Genomic DNA, 18855 nt, shown 5'->3' with positions numbered 1-18855 from the left:
TAGCCTAATGTTCAGAAATATAGCCCAGAAGTAATAATTACATAGTAATGGCAAGAAATACTAGTCCAGTAAAGAAGACACAATATCAAGATGTAGTAGGCTAGGCTAGTAAAATTACCATGAATTATTGGGTAATTACTGAGTAAATATCGTGTCCTTTCCACAACATAGTCATTTCCACATTCTTACCTTATGATCAGCTATGGTAGATGTGGCAACTGCTGGAAATGTCACCGTAGTTAACCCATAATTACCTTTCCACTGCCTGTAAACTGTAGTGGGCTTTGTTCCTTAGTAACATACAGGTATTTTCACACAGTTACAATAATTTCCACTGTAATACTGTTACCCAGTAACCCTTTGCATGAAAGATGGTTGGCTACATGGAGATGTGGCAACTGCTGGAAATGTCACTGTAGTTAACCCATAATTACCTTTCCACTGCCTGTAAACTGTAGTGGGCTTTGTTCCTTAGTAACATATAGGTAGTTTCAACATAACTAAAACCATAATAACAAATTTGACTGCAATTACTTTCCTAGGCCTTGACGCACAATGACCCATTTGGACGGTTGTCATTACCTCCCGTAAAGTGCAATGCAAACCCTTTTTGGGAACACAGACGCCATTTCCATATGATGGAGGAGATCATTGCTTTCACATTTTATATCAATAATTCAATAATCCTGCTATGACCTATAGAAAGGCAAAATAGATTACGAGTACATGAATAAATGCTACCATGTTAATTCTCAAAACTCATATTCACATGTTTCCACACCTAGGAAGAAAATACAGTCAAGCAGTTTTTAAATGTTTTTATTTTTTTCCCACTCCCAGGAAAAAATAATGAAATATTGCCATCATTGATTGAATGATTTGAATGATTTTCTGGTTAAATAAAATAAAATAAAATAATAATAATAAAAAAAAGGTCAAGTGTTGATGATGAGGTCCACAATAATAACATAACCGTCATGCATCTTTTCTTAGGCAACTTGCCTTAAAGAGGGAGAAGACTGCGCGAGGACTTCATTTTCATGATTTTTTCTGCTAGTCCAGAACTACTACTTACTGCAGCCTTACATATTTTGGCATATGCAATTAATGTTGTTCCCTCTTGGTGTACTGGTCTCTCTGCGTCTTCTCCTGCCAGGTGGACCTCTGCGATGGGAGCAGTCAGGGACATGGTCTTCCGGTCTACTTTGTACTTTTTCAAACAGGCATTCAGGCTCTTAGTTTTTTTGTAGTGCCTCAGGATGACCTCGTAGCGGTGCACCACCTCCTCTTCTGTAGTAACTGACAGACAGAGACAGAGACAGAATGAAAGAGAGAGAAAAAGAGAATGAGAGAAAGAAATAAAGAAAGAGAGAGAATGAGTGAGAGAAAGAGAAAAAGGGAGAGAGAAAGAGAACAAGAGAGAGAAAGAGAAAAAGAGATAAAGAATGAGAGAAAGAGAAAAAGGGAGAGAGAAAGAGAAAAAGAGATAAAGAATGAGAGAAAGAGAAAAAGGGAGAGAGAAAGAGAAAAAGAGATAAAGAATGAGAGAAAGAGATAAAGAATGAGAGAAAGAAAAAGAAACAAAGAGAACAAGAGAAAGAGAGAGAAAGAAAGAGCGAGAGAGAGATGACTGACTGTCAGAGCAGCACACAAGCCAACACACAATGCTACTGTCCATGGTTCTGAGTCTGTCTCAATCAAATATCAACATTTCCTCTACTTGTACGAATGTTTGATATGTCTATTCAATTAGTGACGGTCCAAAGTAATTACCTCTTTTAGCAAAGGCCCGGTCCTTCTGCCTAGCTTTTCGCTGCTTCTTCTTCTTCTTCTTCTGCTGCTGCTTCTTCTGCTGCTTCTCTTTCTTCTCCTTCTTCTTCTTCTTCTTCTTCTTCTTCACATCCTCGGAAGAGGAAGAGGAGGCTTCCTCTTCCACGGATGTGTCAGATGACATGGACGACTCCTCCTCGGACAACTCCTCAGAGCTATCTGAAAGACTACCTGAATCCGATGAAGCCAGAGGACTCTTCCTCTTTACCTGTCATGAGCAAAAGTGAAAAAGTTGGGTCTTAGTACAGTCATTTGCATGTTTTATACAGTATAACTAAATGTATTCTGTTTCATGGAATGCAGCTGATCATTCATCATTACAAATTAATTGCAGACAATAACTTGTCAGATAGGCAAACGTTTTGACATTTTATGTACCAAACGATCACAAACTTTGACAATTGATACATGAAATCGATTTTGAAAATGAAAACATTACGTTTTTTATTGTTTATTTTTCCTTTAACCCAGAGGGAAATAACTAGGGTTAGGGTAAGAAAGACCAACGGTCTGTACAGCTGGTCCCACGGTGTGTGTCAGGGCATATCAGTCTGTGTTGTGGTAAATGCATAGAGATCAGTTTAACGTGCTGGAGCACTTTCATACAATTGCGGCCATGGTAAACTGCTCACAGGATTCCCCTCCCCACGACTATATTACCTCTCTGTCTCCTGATGCAAGGAAGTCTTTCAGCTGAGCCCTCCAGTAATCCCGTTCCTCCCGTAGAACTTTATTCTCGGCTTTTAGTCGGGTTATTAACACCTGGGCAGTTGGAGCAACCTCCTTCGCCTCCGATGGCCCCGGGTCCGCCTCAGCTCCGATCTGCAAAACCACATCTACAAACAGACATAATGTTTTCAAGTAGTCACATTAACTAATTATGTGAGCTGCCATTACTTAACACCAACATTTTCTATTTGCTTCTCTCACTAACAGTGTAAATTCTGAATCATCATTTAAGATTTCAAGGATGTTACCTTCTCCCTCTGGTTCTGCGGCAGAGATACCGGTGACAGCCTCCACCGTGGACGTCGCCGGAGTGTGTTGTTTGGTCCATTTCACTTTCCTACCCCTTGTGGTAGGTCCCATGTTCTGAAAAAGAAATCATATTTGTTATGTTCATGGAAGCACACTGCGTTGACTACAGAATCAACAACAAACAACAACTCATTACTTTATCTAGATTTAATTGTGCCTCTGTCCAACAAACCTCACAAACTACTGGCTATTGATACAGATCATAATACAAGTCAGTTTGATTGATTGAATTAATATTCCAAAACATACTGTCTTATCTGATTGGAGATTGTAACCAATGTTAAGTATTTTATCAACACTTGTGTCAATGAAATGATTTATAGAGGTGACCAATCTTATACTAAAACAATATCTGACAAATAGTCAAAGCAGTGGTGTGTTATGAAGTATCAAATCATAATCATAATCAAAGTAAGATCAAATCAATATATAGCCTAGATTTTTAATTCTATGGACACCCAGTAACAGGTGCTACTCTACTTAATTTATGCTGTTTCGCCCCGGAGTACGTTCAAGTAGCCTAATTATTATTAATTTATTAATGACTTTAATTGAAGTAAGTTATAACTTACAGGCTGTTACTATCGTAATAAATTCATGAAATAGACAAGAATAAAGAACTACTTCCTCGTAACACCTAGGAAACAACGGCCAAATGCATAGCAGTGTCCCGAAATAAAGGTAGAGTAAGGTTAGTAAGCGTGTAAACATCATTGTAGTCCAAAATAAATGCAACAGGCAATTTTTTTGAGAGAAAAAGCTCTTGAAAATTTCATAGGTGACCCATTGTTTGTTTTGTTGCAATTTTCCCGCTAAAGCACCAGGGCAGACAACAATGTCGATAACCAACAGAGCTGGCCTTTTGGTTTTAGACCCTTGACCAGAACAACAACAGAACGCCAGACCGTTGCTATGTAAAACGGGCCGTTGCTAGGGACTCCGTTCTGATCAGAGGAGAACTATGCAGGAAATCATCATCATAGTTTCATTTTTACCGTCATTAACAGCATAATAAATGACTTTTAGCTTGTTACAGGGAGAGTGGAGGCTCTCTGCCTTCCACACCTCTGCTGAAAACCAAACCTGCGCTCAGAGCCTCCGCTGTCACTGCTCTCGTCAAGTTGAAAAAAAAAAAAAAGTTCGGTGGCGAATGTAAACAGAACGTGACAGAGAATCATTGTCGAGCCCGTCAAATTTTTTAAAAACATTATTTCAGACAAAAATTTATGGAGAGGCAGTACTTTCATTCTGTTGCCCTCAAAACGCCTCGTGGATGTATTATTTTTTTAAAAACATAGCTTTTAATAAATATTCTACATATTCAACCTGAACGGCCACAAATTGTGTGCTAGCTAACATGCTAATTCCAATCATTTGAAAAAGTCCAACCAGCACTATTTTCTCCTCCCAATACAAGCGACTCATGTGATTAAAACACTGTCTTATCAATTTAACTTTTTTAACCGTTTTACGAGCCACTCACCTCTTTTCCAACGTCGACTACTTTCTCGGGTTGTGCTCAAAGACCGGCAAATTCGTGACATGTGCTCCTCTGATAAATTTACCGGACTCGCCCCCTTTACCCTGATTCGCTCCTCACAAACGTTGGCAACCAATAGGCTACTACAGTGCCTTTCTAACCAATACCAGAGCACTGCTCTGACCAAGACTAACCAATCGGTGATAGACTAAGGTCACGACCAGGTCACGACTGCAAGAAGACCATTTAAAGAAAGACTACCACAATATGCATACGTACGCATCCGGTCTGAAACTTCAAAATAAAAAAACATTTTTAAAAAACTTCTGGGACAACATGTTATTGTGGTTTCAAAAATGTTGCATTATCAACCTCACAAATTGTAAACATCAACACCTAAATTATTTTGAAAATAAAAAAGACAGCCGTTACAATAAGGTTAGTTTTTCTTTCAAAGCATTTTATCAAAATCCCTGCGCATAGGCTTTATGAGGTAGCAACACACATGCAAAAAATAAAACAAAAAAAAGAAGCTTGGCTTCATGCAAATTGTCACATAACTTATACAGAGTGCTCCTGCTGTCAATTTGTACTATGTTTATTATTGTCAGATCACTTCAATAAATCACTTAATCTCAGTTCACTCACCTTTTAATGCTATTGCATAGTTCAATTTGGTTGTATGCACAGGAAAAGGCTATACAAACAAAAACAAAAACAAAAGCTCAGAAGATATCATAGTTATTTACATCTGTATTGTGCTCGAATGTCCTTGAGGAGACGACCTGCAACACCTGCATGATGCCGCTTTCCCAACCAATGATTCCATTCAATGAATCGCAAGTTCATCTTCAGTTTCTTCTCTGTCAAGTTTCCTCTCCAACGATATATGTCCTCCTTGTGTGACCTCCAGGAACGTTCAACATGCTGAGTATGAGCACCCGTTTGTGGATGTATGAAATAACGCCTGTGGTTCACCTGGTAATGGATGTAGCCCTCTTGGGATAGGCTGTTATATACACGCCACGAATCAGTTATTACTTCACTTTGTGATCTGACATACTTTTTGATAAGAGGAATCATTTGCCTTCTTGATCTGTTCCTCACAAGTCGGAGGATTGGAAGTCGGAGTTGATCCTTGACCTCCAACATCCCAAGGACCCATGATCTCCTATTCCATGTTCTGCCAAACCGCCCCCTTTGGTACTGAAATTGAAAAATATGAGTACGGTAAACAAGTAAACTGTGTCATACAAAGCAACATATAGACATCACCAACACTACATAATCAAAAACAGAAAAATCACGAAGACTGAGCAACATGGAGACTAAAGGTTACCCTTCACATAAAAAAAAGGGATTGATTACTTTTCTCCTGTGGCGGAATTTACTTTCGTCAATTACAACGAAAGCTCTTGCTCCCCCAATGCGCATGTGCCGTTTCCTTTCCAACCTCTTCACTGCCTTGCAACAGATCCTTCTCAGCAATGTTGTGACCTTTGTAATACTGCTACAGCTTCCACAGACACCATCTTCCAACATGTCAACGTGTCTTCTTCTGAGACCCTGGCACAAACTTCAAAAGTAGAAAGAACATTTACAAACATATTTAAGTTGAATTCCTGCATACATAAATAATATCTCTAAGAACAACATGCATAGAATACATACAACATATCCTCCTGTCATTCACTCTCAAGGGCAATTTAGAGTCTACAGTTAACCTGACATGTATTTACTGTATTTGGGATGCAGTTTCATTTTACTCAGACTCATCATGTAAATCAGGTTTTGTCCGGACAACACAGTGCACCAAATTACATAGCCTAGTGCCTTTTCATACCATAGATTGAAACTGAGAAAAGAAATCTCTGCACACTTCTATCTCATGAGATATTGCATAGTTCTAAGTGTGCAGACTTTTTTTTTTCATTTTGATACTGGGACATGGACACTTTGATGCCTCCAGCACCTTAGCAAAGACCCAGCCAAGTGAAGTAACAGCCCCTTTTTGCATAACATGGGATGAAAGAATTGAATAAACAAACAAATAAACTTACTTGTGCATAATTTTCAGCCATGAAGACAGGCTGAGATGGGATTTGTAAAATATTGACCCTTTCCTAATGGAGCAAGACGTGCTGTGTTTTGATTTTCTGCAAATCCTGTGAAAGCAGAGATAGCACAATGTAAAATCATACACATGCCTTTACAATTGTAGAAAGCACTGTTTGTAATGTTTTTATGGCAAGGCAAGGCAATTTTATTTGTAAAGGCCGTTTTTACCAACAGTTTGTCTCAAAGCGCTTTACATGGCATATTACATAACAACATCCTCTGACCTTAGACCTCAGAGTGACACCCAGGACAGGTAGACATGCAAAACAGTACACACACACACACACACACACACACACACACACACACACACACACACACACACACACACACACACACACACACACACACACACACACACACACACACATTTAAAATGGATTTACCATCTGTAACCATCTTTTGTGATGGTTGTCCTACTCATTTTCATTTTCTGCTGACACTTGGGACACTTCATTTTCTTTGCCAAGAGCCTTCTTTTTTGCAGCCACTTTATCTGTTTTTCTCCACCCCTCTCTGCATTCTTCAGAAGTTGTCGTATCATCATGCTGGGGCAAAAACAAACAAACAAAAACAAAACAAAACAAAACAATGATATACTATTGGCTACATAGAAAGGCACCAATTGGACAGTTGACCTACTGTGTTTTACTAAGATAGGCCCTCGAATAAAAGATAAATCAGGGGTGCTCATTATGTCGATGACAGTGTGGGTCGATCGCGTGGTGACCAAAAAAAAGTATATTACAGTAAAAAAAAAAAAAAATAGAAATTTATTGTTTATTGACATTTATTGTGCCATATGGGTTCATGCAGTTATGAAAGGTATAATAATAATAATAATAATAATAATAATAATAATAATAATAATAATAATAATGTTGGTAGATCACTTTGACTTGGTCACATTAAAAGTAGCTGTCAGGCTGAAAGAGTGTGAGCACCCCTGAGATAAAAAGTCTGGTCACCTCACACACTTGAAGGCTTATGTACATCCACCGGTTGAGCAGGGTCTTTTTCGCAGCCGTGCCGCGAAGTTTCTGTCGAGTTTGCTAGCAAAGTGTAATCTAAAAACGGCAAATTACATTCAGTAACACGCCAGTCAATCTTATCGGTAGTTAATAATCTTTGCAAACGGTCGAACCAGGCGTGTAGTTCTTGCTGGTCTTGTAAGGAGATTGTGAAGTGCCGTCGGTGGTCAGGCTGCGGATTGATACCTGTCCGTCACAGACTATCGGCTGGACACTAGCGACTGTTGTGAGCTTGTGAGTGACGTGATCAAGCTAATAAGCAGGTAAGTAGCTTTATTTTATTTATTTATTTTTTTAAAGAGAAGGAAAGAAGGAAAAATATATGTACAATTATTGAAATGTTGAAGAGTGGCATCGTTGACCGACAGTTAGCTTTTATATTGCCTTTTGGTTCACAATGTTAACTTCCGTCGACATCGAAATTGATTAACCTAGCATGAATTAGCCTAATATAGCTTAAGAAAGCTAATGTTAACTTTTAGTAGGCTAGCAGCAGCATGCAGCAGCATGACATCAGTTTGCCTCAAATAAACGGTTCGTATTTCGGTGTTAAAATCATAGACTGCAACAACGTAATCACCTTGACATTTCTCTTGAGTTCCCTGGGGGTCTTGTTCCGACGTCTCGACTGGGGTGGTTTCAATCTCGCTCTGAGGGTGAATCTGCACGCGTTGTGCAGAAATTCTTAGTTTCTTAGTCGTAACGTTTTGGCACCGTGGATACCGGGTACCTAATTACAATTTATAAACTAACGGTACCTAAAGATTTGCACAAACCCTGCAACTCTTGCCACAGTAGACAATGATATTGAGTATCCAGTTAAGTTTTTGTGTGATAGCCTCACTAAAAAGACTAAAAGTGGTGATTTGTTTCCTGGTGACCAAGTTGTAGTCAATATGTTAACCTGTTAACAACAAAAATTTGTTACAAATAGCTACACTCTTTTTGTTTCTTTCTCCTTATTTTGCTTTTAGAAGATGCTGTCCAACTTGACTGATGGAGATGATGAACCCTGCCAGGGCCCAGAGGAAGAGGAGGAAGAGTTTGATGATGTGGACATACATAAGGGTAAGGAATCATTTACGTGTATTGCTTTAATTTTAAACTTAAATATAAATTCAGTGAATCTGTGAAACTGCTAAATTGATAAATGTATTTATATCCAGCAAAAGTGTTGTATTTGGTTTTATTCCTTCTCCAGATGTGTTCATCAGAGATGCCAGAGCTGCCGCTGAGTGGTTGGAGGCTCACAAACATATTTTTTCAAGACCTGTTTTGCCCCCATCTGTACTAAACTACAGCACAGAAGATGCCAGGGGGGCACTAAGGAACCTACGCAAAAGTAACTACACAACAGATGAGGACCAGGAAGTTGATGTGGAACCCTTTTACTTTGTTTTTGATAATCTGACTGACATGGAGGTGTTCATGAGGAACACGAGAGATAAACATGATCTCAAGGTCTTTACTCTTGGTAAGGATTTTTTTTTTTGCGAGTACTGTAGATGTATTTCAACCAAAGCCACTACGGGGTGTGAAAAATGTGAGTCTGTAGAATCTGCAGATAGATATGATACAGCATTGTGAGCGCACCATAATCATAAACATTTCTCTTTATATTTCTCTTTCCCCATCTTGAAAACAAATTATCTTAGCTGTACATTTATGCAAACAAATCAGGAAACCTATGTGTCAAGATTACCCTGCAGAGCTTGTAGTGATTGAAGTAGATTGTTAATATTTATAAAACACCACAAAATGGATTAATACATTTATTTGTATCTGTGAAAATGTACAAAATAACATTCGTCTCGGGATGAGTGGAGATGCCTTGTACCAGATAGCCTATATAGCTTACTAGCAACTTTCCATTTTTAGTCCCTGGGCAGGTAAGTAAAACAATAGAAAAGTAAAAATTATCAATTTACATAATATTCTAAACATCCATACACATACACCCTCTCACACACCACAAGCACTCAGGACATAGGTCTATTTCATAACAGAAAGATACATACAGTTATTAGGTTAAAAATAATTTAGGCTCATGATTAATGCTGACATGGCTGATTTCTTAGGATCCATTGTTTGACTTCCCAGGAGAAAACATTAAAGTCTGTACAAAGTTTCAGATTGTTTGGAAGATTGTTCCATGATTTTACAGATTTAAAAGAAAAGGTAGATAAAAAAAAAAAAAAGAAAAGAGCAAAGGCAGAGCTACGTTTGGAATATTACAATCTCCATTTGAGACAGATCTTAAAGTTCTGGTGGAGTACTATGAATTATTTTACACTAAACGAACATGAAAATACATCATTAAATTATCAAAGCTAAGCATTTTATATTTGTTTAGTAATGTACAGTGATGATACTGTCGTGACTTTCTGTCTAAAACTTTCAGAGCTTGTTTGTGTAGTGACCTGATTGGTTTCAGGACAGATGGGCTTGCCTGAGACCAACAGGACATACAGTAATTACAAAGTGACAAAATCATGGCATTGAAACAAGTTTTACATACTGGTGGTATGTAATATTTTTTTCTTTTATGGTCCCACCTAAAACATTCTCTGCAAACCACCCTTGCACCATGCACGAGTGCAAAGGCGGATTGTTATGTACATAATTATTCATTGTTGCAGAATGAGTTGTGATTCATCACGATTGTTGTCATTACAATACGTTTGTTTTAAAGGCAGTCTATCAACAGGGAAAAATGCAGGCTTGTGGATTGGGGCTAAATGTAATGAAACAGAATTTGGAAAAAGTAAATTGCGTCTTATTGTTTTTTCAGCTCTTGAAGACCCGGCAGAGGAAACATGGAAACAACATATGGAACATGAATCTCATCTGACAGAGATGTCATCGAGAGACAGCAGTTTGGATGTTTGTGAGGTTTGTTTGAAGGAGGCACAATTAAATCTGAACAACACAGTAAATTATGAGAGACGAAGCAATAGGTAGTGATGCAATCTGGGTCCAGGAGGGATGTGGAAGAGTGTAAAAAATCAGGTGCTCATCAAGACACAAAAAATGTATTAAAGAAAGGGAAGCTGGGTAAAGTCAAAACGACGGGGAAAACCAACACGTTTCAACACTTACATTGTCTTCTTCAGGGTATGAGATAATCAATGATCATGTGATCACAAGACACAGCCCAACATGGCAGACAAACCAAAAAGAAGAACTTAAAAACCTATAGGTTTTTTGTTTATTACATAACGTTCAGAGTGCCTCAGACTTCCATTTTGGCTTTAGCCGGGTTCCCTTTCTTCTAAAGTAAATTATGAGTTGTTGTTTGTTGTTGATTCTGTAGTCAACGCAGTGTGCTTCCATGAACATAACAAATATGATTTCTTTTTCAGAACATGGGACCTACCACAAGGGGTAGGAAAGTGAAATGGACCAAACAACACACTCCGGCGACGTCCACGGTGGAGGCTGTCACCGGTATCTCTGCCGCAGAACCAGAGGGAGAAGGTAACATCCTTGAAATCTTAAATGATGATTCAGAATTTACACTGTTAGTGAGAGAAGCAAATAGAAAATGTTGGTGTTAAGTAATGGCAGCTCACATAATTAGTTAATGTGACTACTTGAAAACATTATGTCTGTTTGTAGATGTGGTTTTGCAGATCGGAGCTGAGGCGGACCCGGGGCCATCGGAGGCGAAGGAGGTTGCTCCAACTGCCCAGGTGTTAATAACCCGACTAAAAGCCGAGAATAAAGTTCTACGGGAGGAACGGGATTACTGGAGGGCTCAGCTGAAAGACTTCCTTGCATCAGGAGACAGAGAGGTAATATAGTCGTGGGGAGGGGAATCCTGTGAGCAGTTTACCATGGCCGCAATTGTATGAAAGTGCTCCAGCACGTTAAACTGATCTCTATGCATTTACCACAACACAGACTGATATGCCCTGACACACACCGTGGGACCAGCTGTACAGACCGTTGGTCTTTCTTACCCTAACCCTAGTTATTTCCCTCTGGGTTAAAGGAAAAATAAACAATAAAAAACGTAATGTTTTCATTTTCAAAATCGATTTCATGTATCAATTGTCAAAGTTTGTGATCGTTTGGTACATAAAATGTCAAAACGTTTGCCTATCTGACAAGTTATTGTCTGCAATTAATTTGTAATGATGAATGATCAGCTGCATTCCATGAAACAGAATACATTTAGTTATACTGTATAAAACATGCAAATGACTGTACTAAGACCCAACTTTTTCACTTTTGCTCATGACAGGTAAAGAGGAAGAGTCCTCTGGCTTTATCGGATTCAGGTAGTCTTTCAGATAGCTCTGAGGAGTTGTCCGAGGAGGAGTCGTCCATGTCATCTGACACATCCGTGGAAGAGGAAGCCTCCTCTTCCTCTTCCGAGGATGTGAAGAAGAAGAAGAAGAAGAAGAAGAAGGAGAAGAAAGAGAAGCAGCAGAAGAAGCAGCAGCAGAAGAAGAAGAAGAAGAAGCAGCGAAAAGCTAGGCAGAAGGACCGGGCCTTTGCTAAAAGAGGTAATTACTTTGGACCGTCACTAATTGAATAGACATATCAAACATTCGTACAAGTAGAGGAAATGTTGATATTTGATTGAGACAGACTCAGAACCATGGACAGTAGCATTGTGTGTTGGCTTGTGTGCTGCTCTGACAGTCAGTCATCTCTCTCTCGCTCTTTCTTTCTCTCTCTTTCTCTTGTTCTCTTTGTTTCTTTTTCTTTCTCTCATTCTTTATCTCTTTCTCTCATTCTTTATCTCTTTTTCTCTTTCTCTCTCCCTTTTTCTCTTTCTCTCATTCTTTATCTCTTTTTCTCTTTCTCTCTCCCTTTTTCTCTTTCTCTCATTCTTTATCTCTTTTTCTCTTTCTCTCTCTTGTTCTCTTTCTCTCTCCCTTTTTCTCTTTCTCTCACTCATTCTCTCTCTTTCTTTATTTCTTTCTCTCATTCTCTTTTTCTCTCTCTTTCATTCTCTCTCTGTCTCTGTCTGTCAGTTACTACAGAAGAGGAGGTGGTGCACCGCTACGAGGTCATCCTGAGGCACTACAAAAAAACTAAGAGCCTGAATGCCTGTTTGAAAAAGTACAAAGTAGACCGGAAGACCATGTCCCTGACTGCTCCCATCGCAGAGGTCCACCTGGCAGGAGAAGACGCAGAGAGACCAGTACACCAAGAGGGAACAACATTAATTGCATATGCCAAAATATGTAAGGCTGCAGTAAGTAGTAGTTCTGGACTAGCAGAAAAAATCATGAAAATGAAGTCCTCGCGCAGTCTTCTCCCTCTTTAAGGCAAGTTGCCTAAGAAAAGATGCATGACGGTTATGTTATTATTGTGGACCTCATCATCAACACTTGACCTTTTTTTTATTATTATTATTTTATTTTATTTTATTTAACCAGAAAATCATTCAAATCATTCAATCAATGATGGCAATATTTCATTATTTTTTCCTGGGAGTGGGAAAAAAATAAAAACATTTAAAAACTGCTTGACTGTATTTTCTTCCTAGGTGTGGAAACATGTGAATATGAGTTTTGAGAATTAACATGGTAGCATTTATTCATGTACTCGTAATCTATTTTGCCTTTCTATAGGTCATAGCAGGATTATTGAATTATTGATATAAAATGTGAAAGCAATGATCTCCTCCATCATATGGAAATGGCGTCTGTGTTCCCAAAAAGGGTTTGCATTGCACTTTACGGGAGGTAATGACAACCGTCCAAATGGGTCATTGTGCGTCAAGGCCTAGGAAAGTAATTGCAGTCAAATTTGTTATTATGGTTTTAGTTATGTTGAAACTACCTATATGTTACTAAGGAACAAAGCCCACTACAGTTTACAGGCAGTGGAAAGGTAATTATGGGTTAACTACAGTGACATTTCCAGCAGTTGCCACATCTCCATGTAGCCAACCATCTTTCATGCAAAGGGTTACTGGGTAACAGTATTACAGTGGAAATTATTGTAACTGTGTGAAAATACCTGTATGTTACTAAGGAACAAAGCCCACTACAGTTTACAGGCAGTGGAAAGGTAATTATGGGTTAACTACGGTGACATTTCCAGCAGTTGCCACATCTACCATAGCTGATCATAAGGTAAGAATGTGGAAATGACTATGTTGTGGAAAGGACACGATATTTACTCAGTAATTACCCAATAATTCATGGTAATTTTACTAGCCTAGCCTACTACATCTTGATATTGTGTCTTCTTTACTGGACTAGTATTTCTTGCCATTACTATGTAATTATTACTTCTGGGCTATATTTCTGAACATTAGGCTACTATTTCTGGGCCATTTCTACACAATTAAACATTATTTCCAGGCTATAGCCTATTTCTCGATATTACTATGAATTTTACCCTTATTTCTGGGATATTTCTCTGCATTGCTGCACAATTAATTGTTATTTCTGGACGTTATGACGTATTTACTCTAATTACCCACGGCAATTCTACTATCACGTCCATTTTACTAGACTGTTATGTCTTTGCCATATATTGCTTAATATTACTATGCAATTAATTGTTATTTCTGGGCTATATTTCTCAACATTATTTCACAATTGGCCATTATTACTGGGCTTTTTCTACACAATTATTAGGCATTTCCTAGCTATATTTCTCAACATTACTATGAAATTGAACGCTATTTCTGGGATATTTATTGGCATTACTACATAATGAATTGTTATTTCTTAGTAATTTCTCGACATTATGACGTAATTAATGCCAGTAATTACTCGACATTATGACGTAATTAACGGCCTGGAAATTAAAGGGTTACCGGTTTTTTAAGTAAAGGGTTAATGACAGCCACCTTGAAGGCCTGTGGCACGTAGCCTGTGGCTAAGGAAATATTGATTTGGTTCAGAAAAGAAATGTTAATTAAGGGGAAGACATCCTTAAGTAGTCTTGTCGGAACTGGATCCAGCAGACATGTGTCTGACTTGGAAGAAGTAATTGCAGAAGTTAAGTCTAACAGGTCGATGGGAGAGAAGCTGTCCAAGTGTGAACCAGGTCTGGGAGGTGCTTCTATGGGTACCGTAATCTGTGGTCCATTACTAGCAATTTTTGTTCTAATATTAATTATCTTTTCGGTAAAGAAAGTTAGGAAGTCGTTGCTGCTGAGAGTTAACAGTATAATAAAACCCATACTTATGTATGGAAGTGAAGTGTGGGGCCCTCTAATGACAGAGGCACACCTCGTGGGACACAACACCCACAGAGAAATTTAATCTTCGGTTCTGCAAAGAAATCCTCAAGGTCCATAGAAACTGTCCAAATCATGCATGTAGAGCAGAGCTGGGACACTTCCCTCTCTCTCTACACATGATTAAAAGGTCAATTATGTTTCAGGTGCACTTAGCACAAGCTGATCCTGACTCCTATAACCACAGAGCCTTCCTCTGTAACAGCCTCTGCCCAGAGATAGACCCCATGAGTAGCACCACCTTATTCATAAAACCATCCTTAATAATACATTACCTCACAGCCACACGCACGCGCGCACACGCACACGCACACGCACACGCACACCTAAAAGTTGAGAACCAAACCCCCTCCTCGGACACAAAGCATAAAACCCCTCTGATCCCCCACTGAGCTCTGAACTGCTCCAGGTTACTGGTCAAGCAGTAAAATGTGTACTCTACCCTCAGACGGGCTGCCACCACCCTCTTCAGGCTCTGCACCACCCCAGTCCCGCCCTGCCCCAACATCTGCTGCTTCCTCGTCCAAATGGCCAGTTTAGCTGCCCCAAAGATAAAATTGATTAAAACCAAAACCCCTTTTTAAAAGTGTGTGTGTGTGTGTGTGCGTGTGTGTATGAGAGAACAGTGTGGGAATTTGCTTATTGTTGTTTCTTTGTTATTTTGTGTGTTTTATGGTTGTTGTAGAGAGACCATACCTTGCCTGGATGATTTGGACTCACCTTTGCCCTTTAAACTCCCCTCCCCCCTTCCTCCTCTAGATCATAGACTTTTTTTTAATCTATTTTTGTACAAATAAAGAGACTGCTTTTTTACAGTTATGGTGTCTGGTTTGCTCCTCTGAGTAGCGCTTGAGAGTCAACACAGGCAGTTTCCGCCTGTTACATAAAACCACTCTTGTGTCCATACGTCAGTAAGTCGTCATGTGGCCAATTAATGGATCAGACACTTTGTTGTTGTGACCTTGTTAGAAAACAACATGTAGGACTGAAAACAACATGTAAGGACTGAAACACTCAACAAGTTTAGAGAAGGTCAAATTAAGTTAACCTGTAAAGGTTTTAGGTTCATCTGAAAGTACAATATCCCAAACTTTTTGTGAGTAGTGTAAATTCTCCAGTATCTGTTCTTTGCTTGGAAACTTCCAACTTTCACTCCATTTCATTTAAAGACTGTGAATGTTGAACTGCTCCACACTGCCAAACTGAGCTCACATCTATAAATCTAATATATTTTTATTCACTATATAGACTTTTTCTATTTTAGTGTGTTTGCTATTAATTATTGTTCATTTATTTTATTACTATAGTACTAAGACCTGAGTACTGCAACTCGTTCTTCAAGTTTCATTGTGTGTATGGCAACTAACCAAACAACTAATCAAATCTGTCAAAAGTCAAAGTACATTAGAAGACAGATATTTCAAACATAATATGGTTGAAAAAGTTGAAACTATGAGATGATTTTGAGTTTTTTATCTGATACGTATTACTTTTTATCTAATAATTTTGACTTTTTATGTCATTATGCCTAAATGTACCTTGAGGATATCTATTTTCTTTCACTGGCAGAAACGGGCTGACATACATTTTCCCTTTTCATTTCTTTTCACCTTTTGTTCAATTTTTTTTGTCAGTTTTTTCACAACTCCTTAAACAAAAAAAGACTCAAAGATACACAAAATAAATCAATGTGGCTTATACTGACTATTCAAATTTATGTTTTGTTTTTTTGAATTGAAAACTCAATCCACATATTGTTTGTTATGCATCATTCACCACACCACACCCAGTGAATACATTTTCATAGTTGCATGTGAGAAAATAAAAGAGGTAATTAAGATGCCACACGATGCAGACACTGACGCAGGTGATACTGAAAACAAAACAATAAGCCCAGTGTTCTCTCGATTCATTTAAAATATTTATCGAGCAACTCTTTCTCACGCTCTGAGGAATGAGGAAAGACAACGCATTTAACTTCTTCCAGATATGGGGTGGTGCGTGGCGCAGTGGTTAAAGCGGCCACCCCATGTAGAGGCTACAGTCCTCAACGCAGGCGTTGTTCAAATCCCGCGTCGGGCAGACCTTTCCTGCATGTCATTCCCCCTCTCTCTGCCTCCCCCTTTCCTGTCTATCTCTACTGTGTGCTATCAAATAAAGGAAAAAATGCCAAAAAATATACTTAAAAAAAAACACTTCGGTAACACTTTACAATAACCATAGTTCAGTCAGGACCACTTTTGTCAAAATAATCTTTATTTACTTGCACAGTTTTATTTGGCGGTATGATACTGTTCTGGGGCCCCCTGCTCTTCCACGCGCTTGCGTGGAAAGCCTGAGGCAGGAAGAGCACCTTCCTGCCCTTCACGAGCCATCGTGAACGGCATAAGCAGGGAGCGCAGCAGCAAAAGAAAACCCAGACAGAGCAGAGCAACCAACATGAATACAGGAGGAGCTGGGGTGGAGGTGGGTTGCGAAAGTGCCAGCAGCAGAGGAAGCAGGAAGGAGGGTCGGGCGAGAGCAGTTTAAATACCCCGCTCTTAATGCAATTTCCCAATAGGGAGCGGGCACGCAGAGTCAGCTGAGCCATCAGCTGATCTGCGCCGGCGATGACAGCTATGCAGTTAGAGCTTGACGTCGTGGCCTGCCAGAACTAACGCTACGCTCAATTTCAGTCAGGACCACTTTTGTCAAAATAATCTTTATTTACTTGCACAGTTTTATTTGGCGGTATGATACTGTTCTGGGGCCCCTGCTCTTCCACGCGCTTGCGTGGAAAGCCTGAGGCAGGAAGAGCACCTTCCTGCCCTTCACGAGCCATCGTGAACGGCATAAGCAGGGAGCGCAGCAGCAAAAGAAAACCCCCCAAAACGACCATACCGGCAAATCCTGGAACCTCTGCTACAAGAGATGCCAGGAAGCTATCTAGGATGGAAATAATTTATATACAATTTAATAGGGAATAAGCCACACGCTGCCTCTTAATAATAACGATGATAATACAATAATATAGTAATAACAATATAATAATAATATAATAATATAGACGTAACCAATCGTGCCTATGAATGAATATTTATTATATCAAGAATTACAGTGAGAGGCTCATGGCTTTTTGAGCATCTAGGATGGCTTTATTGCCAGGGCGCACGTAGCGATTGAAAGCAGAAGAAGACCACCTGCCCATAGCTTTCAGGGTGGCCACAGGAGCGACCATTGCTGCTGTCGTAGCTGCTCCTATGCGGAACGAATGAGGCGTGTAGCGTTCCGGAGGGAGACCGCAGAGTTGGCAAAGGAGGCGGAGGCGAGAGGCGAACCAGGCTCGTGACAGGGGCTCCCCTCTCTCCGTGACGAACAGCGGCTCCTGTGGGCTGGCTTGGGCACGGCTTTTCAGATAGCGGACCATGGAAGACAATGGACAGAAATCAGAGTTAGTTTGAGAAATGATGACTGATGTTCCCCTTCTATCTCTGTCAGTTTTAGAATGTTTTAAGAGGATACAAAAGTAGTGACTGTGAACTGATACATCGCCTATGGTGAGGTCTTGTGAAGGATCAAAAGATCGTGAGCGTGAAGTGAATTCTCCGCACCTTAAGAACCCATAAAAAGCCATGAGGAAAACAGTTTCTAACAGTGAGACTGTATATGGACCAAAGCACCCGTTCCTTAAGTGAGTGATTAACTTGTGCAGAAGTGGAGGAGTGAAAGGGAGACGGATGTCATTGCCTTGAGGTTTCTCTCTCTTAAAGCCGTTTAGCAGAAGCTTAATGGATGGATTTTCTAGTAAGCTGTTGGAGGACGGGTCCAGGCAGCGCAGGTGAAACTGGACACCTGCGAGGAGGCCTTTGATGGAGGACGGCTGCATTTTGCGGGACTCAAAGCAGTGAACCAGAAAAGCACATACGATGGGAATACTTACAGGAAGAATTGCAACAGAGAAAGAGAAACAAAATGCTGTGAAATAGGACCATGCAGAGTCATACAATTTTAATGTAGACTTCGCTAAACCAGAACGCATATAGCCAGCAGCTGACAGCATGTATTTTTGCAAGGTGCTGTCTAATCTAGCACCGTATGGTGGAAAGGGGGGCAAGGCAGGCTGGAGGGCGCAGCTCCTGGACACAGTCTGTGGAATTTCTGAAATT

General features: G+C 39.6%; 2 protein-coding genes across 2 annotated transcripts; one reads left to right on the top strand and one right to left on the bottom strand.

Moving 5' to 3' along the window:
• Positions 1-283: 283 nt before the first annotated feature.
• On the bottom strand, positions 284-4564 carry LOC146960454 (uncharacterized). Its single transcript, XM_085772365.1, has 5 exons — positions 4352-4564; positions 2808-2922; positions 2491-2666; positions 1774-2038; positions 284-1299 (listed from the first exon to the last, which is right to left on the bottom strand). Exons 2-5 carry the CDS (start codon positions 2917-2919, stop codon positions 1004-1006), a joined length of 849 nt encoding a protein of 282 aa, XP_085628491.1. The 5' UTR covers positions 2920-2922; positions 4352-4564; the 3' UTR covers positions 284-1003.
• Positions 4565-8418: 3854 nt separating this feature from the next.
• Positions 8419-13522, top strand: LOC146960453 (uncharacterized). The gene is made up of 7 exons (XM_085772368.1): positions 8419-8565; positions 8699-8971; positions 10289-10389; positions 10860-10974; positions 11116-11291; positions 11744-12008; positions 12483-13522. The coding sequence occupies exons 1-7, from the start codon at positions 8475-8477 to the stop codon at positions 12776-12778; spliced, it is 1317 nt and encodes a 438-aa protein (XP_085628494.1). The 5' UTR covers positions 8419-8474; the 3' UTR covers positions 12779-13522.
• Positions 13523-18855: the final 5333 nt, after the last annotated feature.

This window comes from Trachurus japonicus, unplaced genomic scaffold (assembly GCF_045865225.1).
Source record: "Trachurus japonicus isolate A0001 unplaced genomic scaffold, Traja_1.0 AP030342.1".
In the NCBI taxonomy this organism is placed as follows: domain Eukaryota; kingdom Metazoa; phylum Chordata; class Actinopteri; order Carangiformes; family Carangidae; genus Trachurus; species Trachurus japonicus.
This window is presented reverse-complemented; position numbering and strand designations above follow the sequence as displayed.